Source organism: Mytilus edulis, chromosome 13, assembly GCF_963676685.1.
Source record: "Mytilus edulis chromosome 13, xbMytEdul2.2, whole genome shotgun sequence".
In the NCBI taxonomy this organism is placed as follows: domain Eukaryota; kingdom Metazoa; phylum Mollusca; class Bivalvia; order Mytilida; family Mytilidae; genus Mytilus; species Mytilus edulis.
Window position 1 is genome coordinate 22,288,881 of NC_092356.1, and position 24,433 is coordinate 22,313,313.

The window sequence follows — 24,433 nt, forward strand, 5'->3', positions numbered from 1 at the left end:
GCAACTTCAAAAGTTTTGGATAGTTCGACCATCATTTAAGGTTCTTGGTCATATTTTATTATTTAAAAAATAAAAGTATGAAAAAAATGTCCAATTAGTTATAAATTACATAATTGCCAGCTAGATGATAACAATGGCAGAATATTCCAGCATTTATTGGGTAGAACACAAATCTAGGGTGCTCGCATCAAGCAGCTTGACTTGTTAAAAACCAAGAAAGATATGTAACTCAATTTTAATGTATACTTCTCATTTTATAAAACTTTTCATAAAACCAGGTGTGCATGCACAGTATAAAAGATATTGCAAGGTGTGATCATTTCAATTCTGATAACACCAAATATCTTAAAACTTATGTATAGCAACTAATTACATGATGTATAATATATTGATAATTTGTCGACAAGAAAAAAAGGTGTCTAAAAAAAACAATATTTAGTTTAGGACGCTGTCAAAAAAGGCAATAACACCACATATAAACAGAACTGCCATATACAATGTATAATACATAGCTTTAATCAAAGCGCGAAAGCGCTGTAAAGGCAGTTAATTACAGTTTGTGTGTATTTCTAGTCCAGTTATATCATTATCTTCCATAGAACAGAGGTGGTTTGTAGTATGTATAATACATAGCTTTAAAAACAATAACTAGAGAAAAAATTAGTTACTAATTCAATACTTTTATTGCATGTATAATTTAGTTTTTCAAGAATATCTCCTTAATAAATTTTAAAAAAAGCTTAATAAACAAAAACAGCAAAAATTCAATGCTAGAAATGATTGTGATGTTTATTATTGTAAAACTTGTTGTTAAAATAAAGACAGAATTTTAAATTCAACAATATCATTTATACATTTTTCTGAATTCAAAATAAATAATCTTTTAATCTTTTAATTTTGTCAGTTGTTCAACAACAGCTATAATAATTGCACACAAACATTACTGGTGTTACAGTATTGTCTTTAGACTTGCATATACCAACAATAAACTGAATAAAAAATTTTTTTTTTTTCTTTTTTGCCCTTCAGAACAGAATGTCCATTCATTTTCATTAAGAAGTTTGAATTACTCTTTGGTATCTTTTGCTTCTCTTTTTTTAAATAATTAAATACAGAGAATAAGCATTTGGAAAACAAATTAACAAAAATTTAAATAAATCAGTACAGGCAATCAGAAATATACAACATGTATATATATATAGAGATCAGAGTCTATCTCAAATTGAGGGTAAATTATATGGCCTTCTGTTTCAATCCTTAACATCACTGAAGAGACATTTATTGTCGAAATCCGGATCTGGTGTACAAAAAAAAATATATTGACACCTTATGGTTGTGGTATATCCTGGCCACAAGTTTATTGTTTTCCGTTTAGTATTAAATTTATATTAAGATCCATTTTGTTAAATCTTGTGATCAATTTTATTTGGCAATCGCCAATGGCAGTCAGCAGGGTTACAGGACATCAGTTGTTCGACCTGTTAGTCAAATGCGTTTTGTTTAAATATACTTTTTCACTTTTTTGGTCTTTTGGAAAATGTTGTTTGTGCTGTATTTAGACCCTTCTACAATGAAATTTGTTTTACATGCACAAGTATAAAAATTGCTGTTTTTATCCAACGCAATCATAGGTTTGAACGTAGTTTTCAATTTAGACTCGTATATATATAATATATATATGCTTTCTATTTGGAATCAAATAAATTATACATTTTCGAATTACTGTAAGACAGGTAAATCTGATTAATCTATATTTATATACATATTAAAATTCATATTAATGTTAACATATGCACCAAATTAACCATAGAAAACAAATGTAGAAAAACATCACACATCTAACATATCTCTTTCATTGTCCTACATCAGATAAAGACAATCATATCATACATTTTTTTAGTTTTGCTAATACCCAAGTAAATAAACAGTAATCAAAGAGCTGAATAGCTCTGAGGGGAAAGACGGCCCTTGTTTCTATTTAATTATTTTTTTTGGAAAGGGGGGGTGTATCTTTTGATAGTCTTCATATAAAGAATGATAAAAGAGAACAGCTAGAACATGCAGAAAGGTTGACAATATTGAAATCAATTGTTGTTTATGTAATTTCATTTCCTTAGTTTAGGATTCAATTTGTACCAATGGAAGAGATCTGCATCTTCTAAATCTAAACATTTGATTAAAGTTGATAGTTAATTATCTAAAATTCAACTGAATTCTGTCTTTTCACAACAACTACAGTATTTTTTGAAATCTTGATTGTTTACCACTGAACTGCAGGCTAGGGCCATTTTCCATTTTTTGTGACAGTACTCTTGGATTTTTTCTTTTTTTCTTAAGAAAGTGTGGACTGAAAAATCTATTCAGTTTTAAATTTCCATTGATAAAGTTCCCAGTTACAACTCCTATCACAGGGAAACAGGCACTAATAAAAAACAATATGATTGTTGGTACACAAAAATTTAGCTTTAATGGAAGACTACTAATCCAATGAAATGTCACATTTCAAGTGTTTAAATACATTAACTTTTATTTTAGTGGATAATTACTCATCAGTTGAGGTGCTCCTGAATTGGAGGAAGATTCTCAAAACAGAATTTTGACAGAAAAAATCAATAAAATCGTTTCTCTCCCCTATCTCATGTAACCCCACGATCTTTGTTTACTTTGAAAGTTGCTGACCTACAAATTAAAGTATTGCATGTTGATGTTTGAATCATCTACAGCAAACAATATTATGTTTAGATTTAGCAAATACCAATTTGTAATTAGTGCACGATCTCTGGGAATGATTTAAATAACCACTGAAGAATATCCCTGCTTCTGGTGGCATTCCAAGAATGACGTCACTATAAAATACAATGTAGGTTGGAAATATTTAGAATATCTCGTCATACTGATTTTTCCGGATTGTAAAAGAAACGTAAATAGTGTAATGGAGAGCTCAAGATACGATAATTTCGTTAGAAACAGAAGGGAAATGTGTAAAAAAGTGTTTAAAGTCAAACTATTCATTTCTGGGTCTCTTTCTCTTCAATCTAAGTAAGATTTGTTGGGGGGTTTTCCATACTATAAAAACAAAATGAATGATGTGAGGGAATGTCACTCTGGTCAACCCCATAGGGGATTGACGGCTTGAGGCCGTCTTTCCCCAAAAACTTATATAATAATTCTAATGTACATATATTGGTTTTTATGTTGCCCAGTGTAATAAAAATTACCATCAGCTTATGCGATGATATATACAATATAACACGATTATTTTATGCTGAAATAAAACATTTTGATTTTCATAAAGTCAAGGCCAGGGTAGGGTCACAGAGTTTGTGAAAAGTGTCAGTCCTCAGGATTTCACCACCAAAATTTTGCATAGGACTGACACAATTTTAGTATTTTTCAATAGATTAATAGTGAGGACCAGCAGATTTTCTTCAAGGACCACCAGGGGAAAAAAGATTTCGCGAACTCTGGGGACCGCAAATTGAAGAAATCTTACTTGTTTGAATACAACTGAGGCCAAATAAAAATATATGTGTGGTTCCAGTAACCCGACCGACCCTAGTTAAAACCCCCTGACCCTAGAACTTTTTTTTTCATTTCTGAAAAATAAATTTTCAAACGATCAAATTTTGAGGATTGTGAATTAAAATAATTAAATTCATAGATTTCTGTCATCTGAATTTCCATCACAAGTATCTGTTATGGCTAAAATGCAACAATTCATAACAGAATGCAACAAAATTAACTAAAAACGTATCATGACTGAGGCCCCTCATGGGGGGGTCCTAGTAATCACATAATCACCATTTTTTTGCCAATATAATCACATAATCATTAAATATTTGCTTATCTTTAGTAATCAAATAATCATAAACTAAAAATACAGTCCTAGGTAATCAAATAATCATGAAATATTTGGCTTAATAATCAAATAATCATTAAAAAAACGGCCAAGTAATCACATAATCAAAAACCCCATGAGGGCCCTCATGACTGTTTATTTTACAACCAAACACATGTAAAAATGGTGGACTTCCGGTTGGGGCGTGTATAATACCGGAAACAATTTCGGTAAACACACGATTTTTTTCCGGATTTTGACATTCAAAAAAAAAAATTTTAAAAAAAAATTAAAAATTTGCCGACCTACCGACCCTATTTTTTAAAAGTATGTAACTGGAACCACACATATATTTTTATTTGGCCTGAGCTAGTTTGATATAATAACCAAGTGTTAATCAAACTAAAAATCAGTGCTTTCCCACAATGAAAATATTGTCATATGATAAATATGAATAAAATAATCCCTCACTGGTTGAAGCAAGAACATTATGATAACATGCTGAAATATTTACATGTTTGTCATATTTTTTAACTATATTTCGATGTTATTTAGCTTATCAATAGCACATCAAAATATGTGTAAAATTCCAAAAATGTTATTCCTGATTTTAATCAGCAGTTTTATAATTTAAATAATCTAATACTTTTCGAACAACAAAAGTAAAATTCTTATTCTTGAAACCATTATAAAAATATTTCTGTATTCTAATTCTTTACTGCTTTAACATTTAAAACCTGTTTCGATGTTTTAACTTTAATATTTATTTACAAAAAAGAAACAATAGCATACATTTTTGGTAAATTTCAGTTCACTTTTAGTACTATATATATTATATTATAAAATAAGTCATCAATTCTTTAAGCCACTCAACTCAAGACCATAATATTTCTTTCAGTGGTTCAAATTTATCATTATATTCAGTCTGACATGAACAAATCAAAGCTTGACTATACAAGTTTTGTTATTTCATACACATTTCATGGAATACTTAAAACTAAATGTATATGGCACAAGTGTTATCCCAACTTTCACTATTGCTGCAGCAATGTCTCGATGTTTAATCTTAACATGCTTAACTGTATACTTTTTTAGAGCTAGTTGCGTAACTGTTGCTTAACTGACACAGTTTTTCAGACTTATGACAGAAAACCAAAAAAAATTAGCTTTTTTTGCTGATTTTTTTATTCAAGCACCTCTGATGAGTCTTCGGAAGACAAGTATGCTTTAGTCAAATTAGGCAGAATCTTGGGAGGGGATGGGTTGTTTTTTATTAAATGCTCTTTAACTTTGCATGTGGCAATGAGGTTTGTATTCAAACGAAATTAATCTGTCATACAGCATGTACAGTGTAGGTTTTAGTGACTTGAAACGCAGAATACAATACCTGAAAATATTCACACTGAGTACAAGTATACTTATAATTAAACACAAATCTAACAAACAAACATATTTTTGTCGCGTTTATAGACATAATATTCTGAGGGTTTCTTCACTCAGGCCAGACAAATATATACTCGATTCCTGACTCAAGGAAAAAAAGGATAGGTAGGTAACTAAAGTTCATTATTCTGATTAATATTTTATAAAGATAATAATATGGAAATACTCTTTAGTTAAACAGTGCCTATCCATTTTGGTAGCCATAAAAAATAAAATACTAGGTAGGGAGACAGGAAACAGAAATGTATTTTCTTTGGCCTTATCGATCAACAACTCATTCACCCTTTTACATCCTCCATCAGCCATTTTGATACAATCGTACAAAAACAGATTTACGGAGATGGCATGCATTTCAGCCTCTCAAACGCTGCCTTTTCTAACCCTTCTCTATAGTTTGGATGTGCTAATTTGATCAGTTCATAAGCTCTTTGTCGTAGATTTTTACCGAAAAGGTTGCATATTCCGTATTCTGTTACGATGTAATGAACATGTGCTCTAGTGGTTACCACACCAGCCCCTGTAAAATAATAAAAAATAACATACTACAAATTCTCAAATAACAGGGTGAATAAAAAGCAATATAATTGGTACAATTAAAATTAATATATAATTGACAGTCGCAAAGGAAGATACCACTATCTCAAATATTACTTTAATAATGACTTGTTGATATATTTAGCACAAATACTTGATGCATGCACTATGTAAAATTAAAGTCATCTTCCAGACAAATAAAATTGAGAATAGAAATGGGGAATGTGTCAAAGAGACAACAACCCGACCAAATAAAAAACAACAGCAGAGGGTCACCAACAGGTCTTCAATGTAGCGAGAAATTCCTGCACCCGGAGGCGTCCTTCAGCTGGCCCCTAAACAAATATATACTAGTCCAGTGATAATGAACGCCATACTAATTTCCAAATTGTACACAAGAAACTAAAATTAAAATAATACAAGACTAACAAAGGCCAGAGGCTCCTGACTTGGGACAGGCGCAAAATGCGGCGGGGTTAAACATGTTTGTGAGATCTCAACCCTCCCCCTATACCTCTAACCAATGTAGTTAAGTAAACGCATAACAATACGCACATTAAAATTCAGTTCAAGAGAAATCTGAGTCTGATGTCAGAAGATGTAACCAAAGAAAATAAACAAAATGACAATAATACATAAATAACAACAGACTACTAGCAGTTAACTGACATGCCAGCTCCAGACTTCAATTAAACTGACTGAAAGATTATGATTTCATCATATGAACATCAGGCACAATCCTTCCCGTTAGGGGTTTAGTATCATACCATCATAACATATATGAGAAGAACATAACCCGTGTCATGCCAACAACTGTTTTTTAGAATAAATGTGTTTAGTTCCAATGCAAAGACCTTATCAGTGACTCAATATTAACGCCAAAATATGCAATCTTTAATGACTTGACAACAGTATCGTAATTATATCCCTTCTTAATAAGTCTATTCAAAGGTTTTGTAAGTTTCTGAGGTGAATACTGACACCTTTGTGCTTTATAAAGAATATTACCATAAAAAATTGGATGTGAAATACCTGAACGTATTAGAAGTATGGTTATACAAATATGCACCATTTGGTAACTTGAATATCTAAGTATATATTTACTTTCAGTGATAAATTTCTTAACATGCTTCATAATTAAGGGGATTGAATGCCTGAATGTATATACTTGTATAGTTGTATTTTTAGAGAAGTATTAAGAAAGATTATGATATCAAAACCTTCAACTACCAAGCTACCCAGCTACCTACTCGAAACTCCTTACACCAACTAAATTAGTTATTATTATATTATTGTTTAATCCTTACCAGGTTTAAGTGAAGGAACAATTCTTGAAGTTATATTATCTCCCCTGGTAGCTGTAGAGGGACATGCTACAACAGGTACACCTTCCCCGTCCAAACTCAAGGCAGCTCCTCTAATAAAATCTACCTGACCTCCAAATCCTGCAGGTAAAATAAATCATGTATGTACCTCAAACAAGGTAAATCAAAAGTATAAAAAATCTATAAAATAGGGTCTACAAACACATTTATGGAATGACCCATTACACATAGATCAAATTTATTAGTTCAGTAATTAAATACTCTCTTGTTTTTGTTTATTTGTCTTCTGATTGAGTTCAGCCATTTCAATTGATATTTTATAGTGTGTCTTTCTGTGTTGTAATGTTTCACTATTATTTCAGGTCAGGCACCTATTAAACATTTAAAACCTACATTTGTTTACACCTGTCCTGTCAAGAACCTGATGTTCAGTGGTTAGCCTTTGTTGTTGTGGTTCATAAGTGTTTCTTGTTTATTATATAGATTAGACAGTTTGTTTTCCTGTTTGAATGGTTTTACACTAGTCATTTTTGGGGCCCTTTATAGCTTGCTGTTTGGTGTGAGTCATGGCTCTGTTTTGAAGACCATACTTTGACCTATAATTGTTTACTTTTACAAATTGTGACTTGGATGGAGAGTTGTCTCATTGGCACTCATACCACATCTTCTTATATCTATGTTAGCCTGTCAGACCTATTTATAGACACCTTCTTACCTGTAAAATTGTATTCTCAGCAAATTTCAAGCAAATAAAAATAACTTCTGGACGATTCATATACATTTTTTACTGTCTATTAATTTTGCCACTCTTTTAGTGTTTTTTCATCAACTGTTCTATACTCTTCCTTTATTAAATTTTTTATTGAATTTGCCATAGTTGGTTTGTTAAGTTTTATTTTTTAAGCAAACCAAGTTCTCAATAACAGTAAGAATATCAATAAAAAGAAAATTTATATAATTATATAAAAAATCAATATACTTGAGAATCCAGTATACTTCAGTTTTATTCACAACATTCCCACTTAAGCATTACCCTGAAGAGGGAGACTGCCAAGTTTTACAGCAAATGTTTTCCGGCAAATTAATAATGTCTGATTAACATGAAAAAAATGCAGAGCTCTGTCCTATTTCACAAGTACCACCTGACTTGTTTTAGAAAATTTACCTGTATATATCATAGAACCAATGGAATCTGCACACACTTGGCCAGTGAGGTCTATTTCCAGACATGTATTAATGGCTGTAACTCTGGGATTCTGACAGATTAGTGATATATTGTTTGTAAAACTACAATCACACAGAGCTGAAACAGAAACAAAGTCAATTTATTATAAGAACTCATTATCCACATTTTTTAACATGATTAAGTAGCCATGGGAATGTCAGTCCAGTATAATTTTTTTACTATTCCCTTAAATGGCTCATTTGAAAAAAAATATTCTAAAAGCAAAACAAATGATATTTGTTTAAATATTTTGTATTATACAGTAAATTACCAAGTTTTTTAATATTATTTAACAGTCTATCCTTCAAATTGCAAATCTGTCTCCAAATTTGCAGATTTATAAAAATAACTTGACTGATTTTTCACTGTGATTGTACAATCCAAGATGATAGTATACCATGTATCTACCTTAAGTGTAAGATTTCTAGAAAATTTGCATTATTTTGTTATCCTATTTTCCCTTCATAAAACTATTTTCTTTTGAAATCTGTATTATATCTTTCTATTTTATTCATGGGTATATCTTGAGATGTTTTTGTTGACTTCCTCATGGTATACTTCAAAGACCTCTTAAGATTCAAATGATAATTGTTTGTTTTCATTGACATTCATTGTAAAAATTGTTCATTCAAGATTTATCAGAAAACATAACTAGAGGCTCTCAAGAGCCTGTATCGCTCACCTGATTCTACTTGGGTTTTTGAAATCATATAAAAAGAAAAATTTGGCTACAAAGTAACAACACTTGACCAGCACCTTATTAAGAAAGGAACATTTATGCTATTTTTGGTTTCATTCAATTCAGTGGTTCTCTAAAAGAATATCTCCCATAGGGTCCTATGTTAAATCAAGTCCCCTGCTAGACGCCACCTTGGTTGATGGATTGGCTACAAAGTAACAACACTTGTCAGCATGTTATAAGGAACATTTATGCCATGTTCAGTTTTATTCCATTCTGTGGTTCTCTAAAAGAAGTCATCTTGGATGATGGATTGGCTACAAAGTAACAACACTTGGTCAGCACCTTATAAGGTAAGTTCATGCCATGTTTGGTTTCATTCCATTCAGTGATTCTCTAAAAGAAGTCATTTGTATGCATTTCCCATACGGTAAAATGTTAAACTAGGTCCCCCACTTGCGGCCATCTTGGATGATGGAATCGGCTACAAAGTAACAACACTTGGTCAGCACCTTATAAGGAACATTCATGCCATGTTTGGTTTCATTCCATTCAGTGGTTCTCTAAAAGAAGTCCACTTGTATTTTTGTCCATCTGATGAGTTAAGCCTTTTTCAACTGATTTTTATAGTTAATTCTTATGTTGTACTGTTATACCACTGTCCCAGGTTAGGGGGAGGGTTGGGATCCCGTTAACATGTTTAACGCCGCCACATTATTTATGTATGTGCCTGTCCCAAGTCAGGAGCCTGTAATTCAGTGGTTGTCGTTTATTTATGTGTTACATATTTGTTTTTCGTTCATTTTTTTACATAAATAAGGCCGTTAGTTTTCTCGTTTGAATTGTTTTACATTGTCTTATCGGGGCCTTTTATAGCTCACTATGCGGTATGGGCTTTGCTCATTGTTGAAGGCAGTACGGTGACCTATAGTTGTTAATGTCTGTGTCATTTTGGCCCTTTGTGGATAGTTATCTCATTGGTAATCATACCACATCTTCTTTTTTTATATCATTCGTATGCATTTCCCATAGGGTTCTATGTTAAACTAAGTTCCTCGCTGGCGGCCATCTTGGATGATGGATCAGCTACTTAGTAACAAGACTTGGTCAGCACCTGATAGGGAACATTCATGCCATGTTTGGTTTTATTCCATTCAGTGGTTCTCTAAAAGAAGTCATTTGTATGCATTTCCCATAGGGTCCTATGTTAAACTTAGTCCCCCACTGGCGGCCATCTTGAATGATGGATTGGCTACAAAGTAACAACACTTGGTCAGCACCTTATAAGGAACATTCATGCCATGTTTGGTTTTATTCCATTCAGTGGTTCTCTAAAAGAAGTCATTTGTATGCATTTCCCGTAGGGTCCAATGTTAAACTAAGTCCCCCGCTGGCGGCCATCTTGGATGATGGAATCAGCTACAAAGTAACAACACTTGGTCAGCACCTTATAAGGAACATTTATGCCATGTTTGGTTTCATTCCATTCAGTGGTTCTCTAAAAGAAGTCATTTGTATGCATTTCCCATAGGGTCCTATCTTAAACTAAGTCCCCCGCTGGAGGCCATCTTGGATGATGGATCAGCTACAAAGTAACAACACTTAGTCAGCACTAGTACTGTATAAGGAACATTCATGTCATGTTTGGTTTCATTCCATTCAGTGGTTCTCTAAAAGAAGTCATTTGTATGCATTTCCCATAGGGTCCAATGTTAAACTAAGTCCCCCACTGGCGGCCATCTTGGATGATGGATCGGCTACAAAGTAACAACACTTGGTCAGCACCTCATGAGGAACATTCAAGCCATGTTTGATTTTATTCCATTCAGTGGTTCTCTAGAAGAAGTTTAAAATGTAAAAAGTTAACAACGACGACGGATGACATCGGACGACGACGACGGACGACGGAGACGGACGACAGACGCCAAGTGATGAGAAAAGCTCACTTGGCCCTTCGGGCCAGGTGAGCTAAAAATCAGTTTTGCAACAAAATCAGTTCCACATCATGTTTTCTTCTGTCTTTTTCTCAAAAATTGGACCCATATCATATATATGCAAAAATGTAAAACATAAAAACAAGTATTTCTTATCAAATCTTTCTTAAAATATTGCAATACCAACTAAAAATATTTCTAGTAAAATGTACACTTCTACTTGAAGTAGAATTAATATAGGTTTACAAACTCTTCTAAATGTCACAACTGTTATTGTAGTATGCATTGTATAAAATTATCATAAATGTATACATATTCAAACAACCCAATCACAGTGTTGCAACAGAGTCAAGTTTCTAAAAACTCAATATCATTACTTCTACTACAAAAGAACTTACCTACAAAAGAATTATCGTCTAGGAAATCATACAATCTTTTTGTTCCTAGTGCGAATGCACTGACAATTTTTCCTGTTTGTATAGTTTTATTAGCGTTGGTTATTGCCCCTTTCTCAACAAGATCAATGACACCATCACTAAACATTTCAGTATGGATACCTAAATTTTTGTGATGACTTAATTTATCAAATACAGCATTTGGCAGGGATCCAATACCTAAAAAATTAAATAAAAAATATGCATACAATCATGGAGTTATTACAGTTGCTGTCTTAAATTTATTTTGGTTCACAAATACCTTTTCATCTTGGATTTTTACTTCTAGGATTAATTCTGGTAATTTTGGATTCATTATTTTGGTTGATACAGTCATGAAACATTATATTTTCTCATTTATTTAATTTTGTGGTTTTGCCAATTTCTTCTTACAAGCCTAAATAGTAAATTTGTACATTGTTAAATATTTAAATTTATGGTTCATCTATAAACGTTAAATTAACCAAAATTGGTATCTCAAGAAAAAATAATGAATCCAGTCAAAACTATTCAATTAAAACTGTGGTTTGCCAAAGAAGATATACCAATAAGTACTTGTCCAACTTTAAGTAAAGGAAAGTAGAATTAGACAAGAGAAAAGGTATATAATCATCTTTTTTTTTTTAGCCGAATGAAGATGATGAGTTTTACTTCAAATCTTCAGGACAGGGTAGGGGGTTCAACAAAGTTGTTCCCTTTACTTAATAAAATTAAAAAAAAATAATAATAAATTTTAAATTATGAGTTATCTCCCCTGGTTAAGATTAAATAAATAGTTTTTCTACATCTTTCGCAAAAAAGTAATATATAAATTTTTAAGTGTCTTCAGTTGAATTTAAAAGTCTTGCTTACAACTATTTTTTTCACAAAAGCAGTTTATGTCAATTAAAAAAATCTGAAATGATCAATTGCATTCCAAGATGACTATTTATTCTAATTAAAATTCACCCCTGTAAAAAGCAATCTAAATTATAATATCAAACTATGTATAAATACCTGTTTGGATAGTTGCACCATCTTGAACTAGATCATCGGCAATTAATCTGGCTATTTCGTGAATTTCTGGTGTAAGTTTCATCCCTGTAAACTCTGGTAACAATTCATCATTTTGTACCATCACATCTACATGAGAACTGTGGATTATACCATCCCCAAATGTTCTTGGCATATTCTTATTTACCATTCCTGTTATTTATAAAACAAATGAAAGAAATACTGTGGATTCATTTATTTTCGTGGGTATCAATTTTCGTGGATAGTGAAAAAAAGACGATTCGTGGTATACGTAAATTTGTGGATTGCTGATAACAAAAAAAAAAATTCAGATACATAATTCATTGATTTGTTTTTGATTTAGGAGATCCTATAACCTCCTTGGTTTAATCAATAATAAAACAAACAAAAAAGAAGAAATTCATTGAAAAAGTTTTGAATTGTCAAAATCCTCACTTGGTCATTTTAGGTTAAAGTGTTCATTGAAAATTTCTATTACAATAATGGACAAAGACAACTAATTATTTGTTTGTTTTACAATTTATAAATGCTTGTCGGAATTCTATAAGGCAATCAAAACTTAATGATTGAAAGCTCATTTCCCTAATCACGATATAATAAACAGTCATATAAGTAAAAGGTGTGAAAATAAATGTTCCTGTCATAAACAATATTACCTACGGGCAATATCCCCGAACTTAATCCTATTGATTTTCAATCACTAGTAAACCAAACTATGACACAGTAATTAACAACTTGCAGTTATTTTCCATGAACAGTTTTAATCAATTTTAAAAAGTAAATTATCACTGATATTCGATATATTAATTATAGATTTAATTAAACTACTTGTATCTTCTTTCAATAAATAACATGTGTTATGTTACAATGTTTATCGCTAGTCAACACTATACTAGAATTGCATAACATAACTGGAAATAAACATCCGACTCCATACACATTTATTGGAATTATTCTTCGTTGAATTCTTAAATTCGTGGTTCGCTGTGACCCACGAAACCCACGAAAATTGGTATACCACGAATAAAAATGAATCCACAGTAGATGGATAGGATTAATGTGTGTCAGGTGGGTCTCATTGGGGTCTAAGCGTGACACATGAAAGTAAAATTATTGTGTCATGAAAACGGGAAATGAGGTCTAGCGGGACCCGGGAAATGACAAAAAAATGAGAATTGCTTACGTACATAGTGTAAGTGGGATACGGGAATCTGATAAAACAGTAAGCGGGATGTTAGACTATTTACCAGGTTTGTAATAACATGAGCAACACAACGGGTGCCACATGAGGAGCAGAATTTGCTTACCCTTCCGACACACCTGAGATCGCCCCCAGTTTTTTGTGGCAGTTCGTGTTGCTTAGTCTTTAGTTTTCTATTGTGTGGTTTGTGTACTGTTTTTTGTCTGCCATGTCAATTAATTTTTTATCTATGAGTTTGAATGTCTCTCTGGTACATGTATTTTCTCCCCCTCTTTAAGCATCCATTATTGGTATAGACAGAAAAATATTTATTCTGTCACTATTTGTTGAAATTGATTTAAAAGTTACACATATTACCATAATAATTAAAATTCTAGACATTTAATTAGAAAAAAACTTGTTGATTTAACATAGTTGTTTGTGTTGTGTATGGATACATGATATAAAACCCTTCAATGTCTGAAATAAAGATTATTTTGCATAATCCTATCTTTATTTTGCATAATCCTATCTTTATTTTGCATAATCCTATCTTTATTTTGCATAATCCTATTTTTTTTCCAATTAGTCCTGAAGTGCTGTAACTTAGAAACATGTACTATTCAAAGCATTTATAATTGTAATTTAAATATAACATATCAGATGATAGAATGAATGTTTTTTTTAATATTGTGTTACGCAAGCAATCGAATTATTTGCACTAATATATATCTTGTAATGATTTCAGAATTTACAATAATTGGATAAATTTTCGGAACTCATATTTTGCTAATCTGTTTGCATAATTGAATATCAATGGTATATTATTCAAACTTTGTGTGAAATTATACCTTAATACTATGTGCGTAAAATTCTTATTGAAATTCCTTGTTGTTCTATGAAATCAGAAGTTTCCCATTGTCAACAATAGATATAAGAAGATTTGGTATGAGTGCATGTGCCAACTCTCCATCCAAGTCACAATTTGTAAAAGTAAACCATTATAGGTCAAAGTACGGTCTTCAACACGGAGTATTTGCTTACACAGAACAGCAAGCTATAAAGGGCCCTGATGCTCACTTACCTATAATGTATTTAGCATTCTGAACAGCAGATCTGGTACAGTCAACATTGGTTCCCAGGGAACAGAAACCATGTTTATCAGGTGGGCTAAGGGATATCAAGGCAACATCAAGATTAAACAGCCCTCGACGGAATAGCAATGGAATCTCGCTCAAAAATATAGGCACAAAATCCCCTCTTCCTTCATGTACTGCTTGTCGAACTTTTGGATCAGAAATGTAGAATGAATTGGTCCTAAATATTCCTGAAAAGGACAATATTTGGAATAAGTACACTGGTAAGAATACTCATGAAATACCATGATAATTTCACATGTGATGCAAAGGCTGTATTTCCTCTGACTTCATACAACAAAAGGCGTTGTCAAGACTTAGTCCATGGTAACTTCATGTATTCATGCCAATTGAAACCTAGAGAGAATGCATAAAAAAGATACAGTTCTTTGAATTTCAAACTTACATGTGACTTAGTAATCATTTGATATAATTTGTCCCAAAAGTAGTACAACACTGTAAAAATATTGAGAAAGCGCAGGTGGCAGTTTTTTTAATTTTTATTTACTGTCTTAACGGAAGTCTTGTCTTTGACTTTTAAAAAAGTCCATCCAATGAAGGAAAAAATATCCTGACATCTTTATTTTCGTTTTCCTCCCAAAATAACCCAAACAGAATAGTCATAAGCTAGGATGACAAATGCGACTATGCATGGAACCTATATATAAAACACTAAGGCATGATGATTAATTTATTGTGAAAGGAAGTGAAGCGACACACAAAATGAGGTCTTTTCATTTAATAGTATAGATACATGAGATATATCAAATGTTAAACCATAGAACTTTTAAAAGTATGTAAAATAATTTCTAAAATGAACTGCCTCACATTTATTATGGCATGGCCTTTTAACATTTTAAGGTGGTACCTAACACTACAGGGAGATAACTCTGTAAAGTCAGCTAAACGTTTTAATTACGTTGTGTTGTAAAAGGAATATTAAGCTTTCCAATGATCAAAATTGATTTTTGTCAAACTGCTATATAACCAGTGTAATTTTTCTGACAAAACGGTTGGTTCCAAATTTTTGATATTTTTATATTTTTGTTAAAGGCTCAAAGTAATTATTTTGACAAAATTTTATGAAAATTAAACAAGCCAAATAAATTTTAGTGAAAGTGTTGGGTACCACCTTAAAGCCAACTAAGTGGCATTGGCTTTTTTTTTTAATCATTAAAGGACTTACGTTTGTCTATACTTGCTTACAGTAACTGAAACATTCGAACTTTGGCGGAAAGTTGTCTCATTAGCATTCATACCACATCTTCTTTTTTAATATTAAAACACAAATACAAAGCACCCTGATTACCTTCATATTTTTGGTCACTGAACACACAATCTAACTGTGTTGGTGCATGTATCACCTCTATACCTCGAAGTTGGTTTTTAATTCCGAAATCTGCTAAACTTTGTATCAGTTTCAATGGCGAAGCAGCACCTCCTTGTACATAAACTCTCTGTTCTAAAGAAGAAGAAAAAATTGTTAATTAAGAAATTATTGCAATGCTTTTCTAATGCAAAAGTATCAGATTTGCATGTGGCACCTGTGGTGCTGCTCATGATATTACAAACCCGGCAAATAGTCCGAATTGGTAGGTCACATTCATGGAATTTTAGGGAACATTATTGTAGTTACGACATTAGGAACATATCTGTGAAACGGAAATTTAGTAAATAATAAGTCAACCAACTTGTGATTGCATCCGTAAAATTTACAAAGGGATGATTTCAACTTCACAATAAAATTTGGATCTCTTGGTTTAATCAGGAACATATATATTAACTATATACTGTTCCCAGGTTTAATAAGTTGGTCGCCATCCTTCATGTGGAATGTGAATTAAGAGAAGGTACTTAAGGAACATAAATAATTTTTTAACTGCCCTACTAAATGGCGATTCTAACAGTGTTTGAAACTTTAATAGAGCAGTGATCCAGGTATGCCTTTTTAGTTGAAAATGACATCTTAAAGGCGCCAAATTGACGTTATTTTCAGGTGAACAACATGATTCAAGAAATGGTCTAGCTTTTTTTTTTTGAGGGGGGGGGGGGGGGGGGGTTAGACTTAAAATTTTCATTTTAACGTTTTTTCAATGTGAAATTTATGATTAATAATGACCTTTCAATTATTATCTTTTGACAAGCATTCAATTCCTTGTTTCAACATATTTACTTTAAATTAAGCTTTTTGTTTATCTCTTGTACATTGTGTATATAAGAATTTCTGTTTTTTTTTTTGTTTTTTTTTTTAATCAATTAAAATAGAAGGTCATTTTTGTTAGTGAAAATAACATGCATTTCAGAATTGTAGTATTTAATGCCATAAAAGCTGCAACACATCAAAGAGAACATCTATATGGATGTGGGTTATCTTTACAGTATAAATGTGAGAGAGAATGATTGTGTAAATGATTGTGCAAATGTAGTTTATTTAAGTTTATTTCATTGTATTACATTGTTTTGCTTGCTCTTGTGTATAGACAAAAATATTGTATCTCAAGTCAATATAACATAATGGATAATCATATAAAAATTTTGTCAATGAATGTTAGGGGTCTTTAAAACCGTCTTTTCTCTAGTGCTAAGAAAAGATCTGATGTCTTCAACTGGGCGAAATCAAAAAATAGTTTGATTGTGTGTTTTCAAGAGACACACAGTACAAGAGATATTGAAACTTTATGGGGGGATGAATGGGGTCATCAGTGATCCTTCAGTCATGGTGATAGTAGAAGTGCTGGGGTTTGTGTCATGTTCAGAGGGGGTTATGATTACGAAGTTCATGAATCTCTTATAGACCAACATGGACGATACATCATATTAGACGTGACTCTATACGATCAAAGGTTAACTTTGGTATGTTTATATGGTTATAACACAGATAAACCAGATTTTTTCTGTGATATCCTACAGAAAACTATGAGATTTTCGAATACAAGTTTCATCTTCTTGGGTGACTGGAATGTAGTGCAGGATAAGAATGAAGATACTTATAATGTAATACATGACAGAAACCCCAACTCCAGGAGAAAGATTGATGAAATTAAGGACACACTTTTGCTGTTAGACCCTTGGAGGACTTGTTATCCTAGTGATAGAAAATTTACATGGCGTCAGAAATCTCCCATTAAACAGAGCCGTCTTGATTATTATCTTGTATCTGAGGACCTTTTTACATTGATGGAATCAACAAAAATTATTCCTGGATACAGGACAGATCACTCTGCCATTATATTTACTTTTACAGCATCCTTAGCTAAGCGGGGCAAAGGATACTGGAAATTTAATTCTCAGCTTTTAAGAGAACCTGCATATGGAGATTTAGTTATAAACTGCATCAGAGACACTGTTTCTGAGTATTTCTCTGGGGGTGATTCCGAAGATTTTCTTCATGTTCAGTTATCTTGCAGTGATCAGCTATTTTTAGAGGTTCTAAAAATGAAGATTCGTAGTCTTACTATCTCCCACTGTATTAAAAAATCAAGGGAAGAAAAAGATGTTTTCAAGGGACTGGAGTTAGAAATCCAGTCTTTAGAAAACAGTGTAAATTTAAACCCTAGTGAAATTAATGTGACGTCACTCAATCAGAAAAAGTGTGAATTAGAGAAGCGACGACAGACATTAGTTGAGGGCCTTATTCTCCGTTCTCGTGTAAATTGGCATGAGAATGGAGAAAGATGCACTAACTATTTTTGTAAGTTAGAAAAGAAAGCCTTCTTAAATAAAACCATGACTGAACTCATTGATGACCAAGGTAATCAAATTTCTGATCAATCTAAAATATTGTTTGAACAGGAGCAGTTTTATAGGACACTTTATACATCTAAGTCATTCAGTAATGATGACAATCAATTTTTTAAACATGACATAAAACTCAGTGCAGAACAAAAACTTCTTTGTGAGGGAAACTTATCTTTTAGGGAATGTGGGGAAGCTTTAAAACAGATGCAAAATGGAAAGTCTCCAGGATCTGATGGATTTACAGTGGATTTTTTCAAATTTTTTTGGAAAGATATTGGTCCATTTGTCTTTAGATCTCTGCAATTTGGATATGAGTTGGGCCATTTTTCAGATTTTCAATACCAAAGTATTATTACTTGTATTCCTAAGGAAGGGAAAGATAGGAGGTACATGGGTAACTGGCGACCGATCAGCTTAATGAACACAGATATGAAAATTGCATCTGCAGTTCTTGCTGGTAGAGCTAAAAAGGTACTGTTCGCCATTATTAGTGACACACAAAAGGGCTTTATGAAAGGGAGATTCATAGGAGAGAACACTAGACTTCTATATGATTTAATGCACTATCTAGAAAAAAATGATATAGAAGGATTGTTATTACTAGTAGATTTCGAAAAAGCCTTTGATTCTATAGAATGGGATTTTTTAAAGCAGGCTTTGATTAGTTTTAATTTTGGTCCTTCTTTTTGTAAATGGTTTGATGTGCTTTATGCAGATGCAAAGAGCTGTGTCATTAATAATGGTAATATGTCCCAATTTTTCAACCTTGAAAGAGGCTGTCGCCAGGGGGACCCGTTATCTCCCTATTTGTTTATTATTGGGGTGGAATTACTTGCCATACAGCTAAAAGGGAATCCAAAAATAAAAGGGGTGAATATAAATGGGAATCTGCCACTCATTAGTCAGTATGCAGATGATACGTTTCTTACACTAGATGGAAGTGAAGATTCATTAAAAGAGACCCTTTCTTGTTTTGAAAAATTTCACAAAGTCTCAGGATTAAAGATAAATACAACTAAAACAAAAGTTGTTTGGATTGGAAGTAAGAGATATTCTGACTTGGTTTTATGTCCTGAAACAAATCTAAGCTGGTCCTGTTCAAACTTTAAGGTTTTAGGATTAAATTTCTCTTTGGATCTAGAGTGTATGCCCAGTTTGAATTTCAGAGCAAAAATCATTGATATTTCAAAATTATTGAAAAGTTGGCAGCATAGGAAGCTAACACTACTTGGCAAGGTTACTGTTATTAAGACTCTTGCACTTCCGAAATTGATTCATTTGCTTACATCTTTACCTAATATATGTCAATCCATGTTGAATGAAATCAACAGATTATTCTTTAATTTTATATGGGATGGAAAAACAGAAAAAATCAAACGTGATACACTGATTGCAGATAAAAAGGAGGGAGGTTTGAAAATGGTTCATTTACAATCTTTCAACTTTTATCTTAAAGTCGGTTGGGTGAGGCGATTTTTTTCAAATTTGAATGGGGACTGGCAAAATATTCTTAAGTTGATATTGAAAAAATTTGGGGGTGCAAGATCTTTTTCTTTACAAAACTTCAAATTTTTAGAGATTGGAAATCAACTCAGCAATCCTTTTTGGAAAGATGTTTTTCAAGCTTTACACTCATCTAAACCACATGTTAAAACTGATGTCAAGGAGTGTCTCTCGATGGATATCTTGAATTTTGTGAAAACAGAAGATTTCTCATTATATAACAGATGGGGAGTTGCCGGTGTGCAAAACCTCTGTCACATTTTTGACCATCAAAGAAGAGATTTTTTCACATTTGATCAGATTAAACAAAAAGTTCAGACAAATAATTATATGCACTATTACAGTTTAATATCAAATATCCCTATGGAGGTAAAACAGTGTATTAGGGAAAACACTGATACTGACTTAGAAAATTTTACTCCGCAGGAAAAATTTTTGGAGAAAATTACTAGCAGTAAAAATATCAAATTCATATATAATAATCTTATTGTAAAATGTGCACATCCTCCAGTTGTAAAATTTTCAAAATGGGAGGATGAGCTGCATTCTAACATTGAAGACTGGAAAAAATACTTTTGTATACTTCAGAAATGTTGTAGAGATACATATTTGTATAATTTCCAATATAAGTTTTTACATAGGACTATTCCTACAAATACATTTTTATATAAGATTAAAATCAAAGATACAAAGTTATGTTCTTTTTGTAGATGTGAAGATGAAACTATTGGACATTTATTTTATGATTGTCAAGTGACATCAAATTTTTTATATTTGTTTTGTGCTTGCCTGAAAAATTTCTATGTTAACATTGATTTTAACAAAAAAAACTTTTTTCTTGGTTTTGTAGAAGAAAGCTTATTTTTAAATTTTCTTGTAATTTTTGCCAAAAAATACATATATAAATGCAAGCTAGAAGAAAAGCTTCCAAATGCAATTGAATTAAAAAATAGACTGAGAAACTTTTATAACTTAGAGTTATATACAGCAAGAAAATACAACAAAGTTTTTGAACTTGAAAAACTTTGGGCCCCTATGCTAATTATTTATCCTGAATGGTAATCTAACAACCAAATTTATATCAATATATATATCTTTTTGACCTATTTATGGAACAGAGCAAACAACATGTAATATATGCATAGCACATGTAAACCTTCTCTTTTTTTTTTTCTTCTATTTTAAAATAATCTATAGATATTTCTATATGAAGAGATTGTGAAAAAAGAGAGAAAGAGAGAGTGAGAAAGAAGGAGAGAGAGAGTGTGAAAGAGAGAGAGAAAAAAAAAAAAGATTTTCAAAATATTTATTTTTTAGTTTGTGTAAATCTTGATAAAACAATAGTCTATTGTTGTTATATATTTGAAACCCTGTAACACCCTAGTCAGGTGGTGCTGTAAGGGTGATGTTAAATCCTGACTATTGAAAAAATAAATAAAAAATAAAAAAAAAGAAATGGTCTAGCTATATTAATCTAGTCCAAATAATTATGACGTCTTGGAGGGCTATTTTGAATTTTTGCTCTGATGCTTTCTGTTCATGCAAGCTGAGACTACTATAACACTGGAAAAGTGGAGACACACACTACACGATAAATCGGTAGTGACCAATCTCTGTGTTATAGGTGGGTCTCATTGGGGTCTAAGCGTGATGCGGGATTGCCAATTTTTTGTAAGCGTGACACGTGAAAGTCAAATTATTGTGTCGTGAAAACGGGAAATGAGGTCTTGCGGGATCCGGGAAATGACCAAAAAATGAGAATTGCTTACGTACATAGTGCAAGCGGGATACGGGAATCCGACAAAACAGTAAGCGAGATCCAGGATCGGAACCCCCCCAATGAGACCCCCTTATAGTAGTCTCAGATGCAAGGCGTCGAAGAAAAAATATATAATATCCTTTCCAGACGTCATAATTATGTGTACTTGTGCATTTGTAAACATTTCGGGTGTCATGTCATGTCATTATTTGTCATTGCTAAAGGTTGTCATATATGCATATGTGTTTTAAAAAAAGTTTATTCGTCACAAACGCTGAATTTCTTTTTTACCCGGCAAGTTCCTATGAGATACCTACTCGATTCAACGACGGTGACAGCTTCTTCAGCAGATTTCCACACAGGTTCTTTTCCATGGATCGGATGAAAAGGCTCTGGAGAATACAGATAAAATGTTCTCTTTGTCAGCTGTCGTGCAGTTGCATAGTTCAATGGCAATAACCGCCTCACAGACAGCCCTACTTTCAAGGCCGACATGATTGTTTTGGTTGTTTCTCGGGGTCAAGGACAGGTCAGAATTCCGCAATAAAAAATATATGAGTTGTCTCCCTTCGGAAAGGAAATAAAGGTGGGAAATTTGAAAATAAATCTCTTCGTGGTTAATAATTAAAAGTTATATATATTAAATAATATAGAATAAAATCGAACAGAATTGAATAAAATTGAATAGAGTTGAAAAGAATTGAACAGAGTTAGAACAGATGAGCCGGCTACAACTTGAAGTAGGAATCAATAGGCAATAATTGTTATAAAGGGGACGAAAACATCTGAGAAGATTAAAAGTCACATTTTGCCAACCTAGCCAATCAATCAGAACCCACAAATTTTGATCAGGAATATTTTAGCTTAATTGACTAATAATGACTGTGAATATTCCCAAATCATTGAGCCATGATAAGCCAAGAAGTGTATGACCATGAAGTTGTCTCAACTCAAGAATTTGAAAAAGCAATGAAAAAATTAAATAGAAATAAATCAGCAGATATTTTTGGAATTACAACAAAATGTTTAATATTTGGAGGGGAAAAATATAATACATGCTTCTTAATATCATAAATGCATCTTTCACATTGGCGGATCCAAGGGGGGGGGGGGGGTCCGGGGGTTGGAACCCCCTTTTTTGGACGATCAATGCATTCAAGTTGAATGGGAGCATATAGTTGGAACCCCCTTTACTATCTGGGTTGGGAACCCCCCTTTTTTACTCTGGGTTGGGACCCCCCCTTTTTTTTTAAATGGCTGGATCCGCCCCTGTTTCAAACATTGTTATATAACAAACTATTCGAAGACTGGCACTCTGTCACCAATATCTAAGAACAAAGGTGATGCTGTGAATTAAAATAACTACAGAGGATAAACTATTACACCAACTAGTTCAAAACTGGTAGAAACCATCAAGAAACTTAAAATTAATCCAGACATCATCTTTAGTAATCACCAATATACCTTGGTGGAATGTATCGCATAGGAAAATGTCACCCAACCGCAACTACTTGCTCGTCAAATATTCGAGACATTTCAAGAATCCCAATCCGTTTAAAGATCCTAACTGGTAGCTATGTACTACAAACCAAAAGAGTCGTATTCAACAACAATAATCCTGATCCGACTTGCGTGTTATGCGGAAAAAGCGATAACACTCTTAAGTCATTTTCTTCTTGTGTGTACCGAGTTGGAAAATATACGAATGACACTAACTAATAATGAAATAATTGAAGTGTGCAGTGTGCTTGTTGCAAAATATGAGCTTAATACTAAAATTGATCTGCGTACTATTCTCATCAACCCATATTATTAATGCTCACAATGGAATTGTAAGAGTCTTATATCAGACATTGATCAATTGCTGGAACCTCACTGTAGATGCTTATGCTACAAGCTTCATGCTAAAAGATATCAGCTTTTATAGATATTGAAACTAGAACTATTAGAAAGCCTGCAAAGTGGAATGTTCCTACCTTGGTGCCGCCCACAATCCGATGTTTTTATACCTATAGATCTTATAATATACCTAGTAATTTCATATTAAAGTTTAACTGTAAATAATTATATCCTACTAAAGAAACAGTGTGTTGTATATAAATTTTCCTTTTTATTGGTGGAGGACTTTAGAATAGTTATATACATTTATATATATATTTTTTTTTATTTTTTGTATATATAATAGATATATCCGTGTGTATAATTTTATATATTCTTGGTGGAGGATAAAAACTACTCCCAATAAGTGGAGGTTTGCCTTAATCATTGTGTTAATTGGCAGAAGTTAGAGGCATACAGAATTGCAAAATTAAGGGTATCCTGGATAGACCCGCTACTTTGCTAATTTGCATAGCGGTCGAAATCACAGGCCCTTGGGTATATGATACAGATTTTTTTTTCACCTGGAAAAGGGGGGGGGGTCGGAGGGGTCCAGATCCAGAAATCCCGAGGTCCTGAATTTAAAGAAATGTAAATCCCGACATCGGATCCCGAAATTCTTATCATTCTAAACAAGAATTCCCGGATCCCGAAAGGATCAATCCCGAAATCCCGAGCTTAAAAACACCCGACCCCAAACCTCTCGAAAAAGGTCCAGCCCCCCCCCCTTTCCAAATAGTATCGAGTGATATAAACGACTCAGAGAAAATACCCATATTTCGGGATTGACCCTTTCGGTATCCGGGATTTCTT

At 32.6% G+C, this 24,433-nt stretch overlaps 1 protein-coding gene across 1 annotated transcript; it reads right to left on the bottom strand.

Annotated features, from left to right (window-relative positions):
• Nucleotides 1-5,333: 5,333 nt before the first annotated feature.
• On the bottom strand, nt 5,334-22,261 carry LOC139501684 (succinyl-CoA:acetate/propanoyl-CoA:succinate CoA transferase-like). Its single transcript, XM_071290833.1, has 8 exons — nt 22,060-22,261; nt 16,052-16,204; nt 14,691-14,933; nt 12,409-12,597; nt 11,377-11,592; nt 8,306-8,443; nt 7,123-7,260; nt 5,334-5,798 (listed from the first exon to the last, which is right to left on the bottom strand). The coding sequence occupies exons 1-8, from the start codon at nt 22,235-22,237 to the stop codon at nt 5,614-5,616; spliced, it is 1,440 nt and encodes a 479-aa protein (XP_071146934.1). The 5' UTR covers nt 22,238-22,261; the 3' UTR covers nt 5,334-5,613.
• Nucleotides 22,262-24,433: the final 2,172 nt, after the last annotated feature.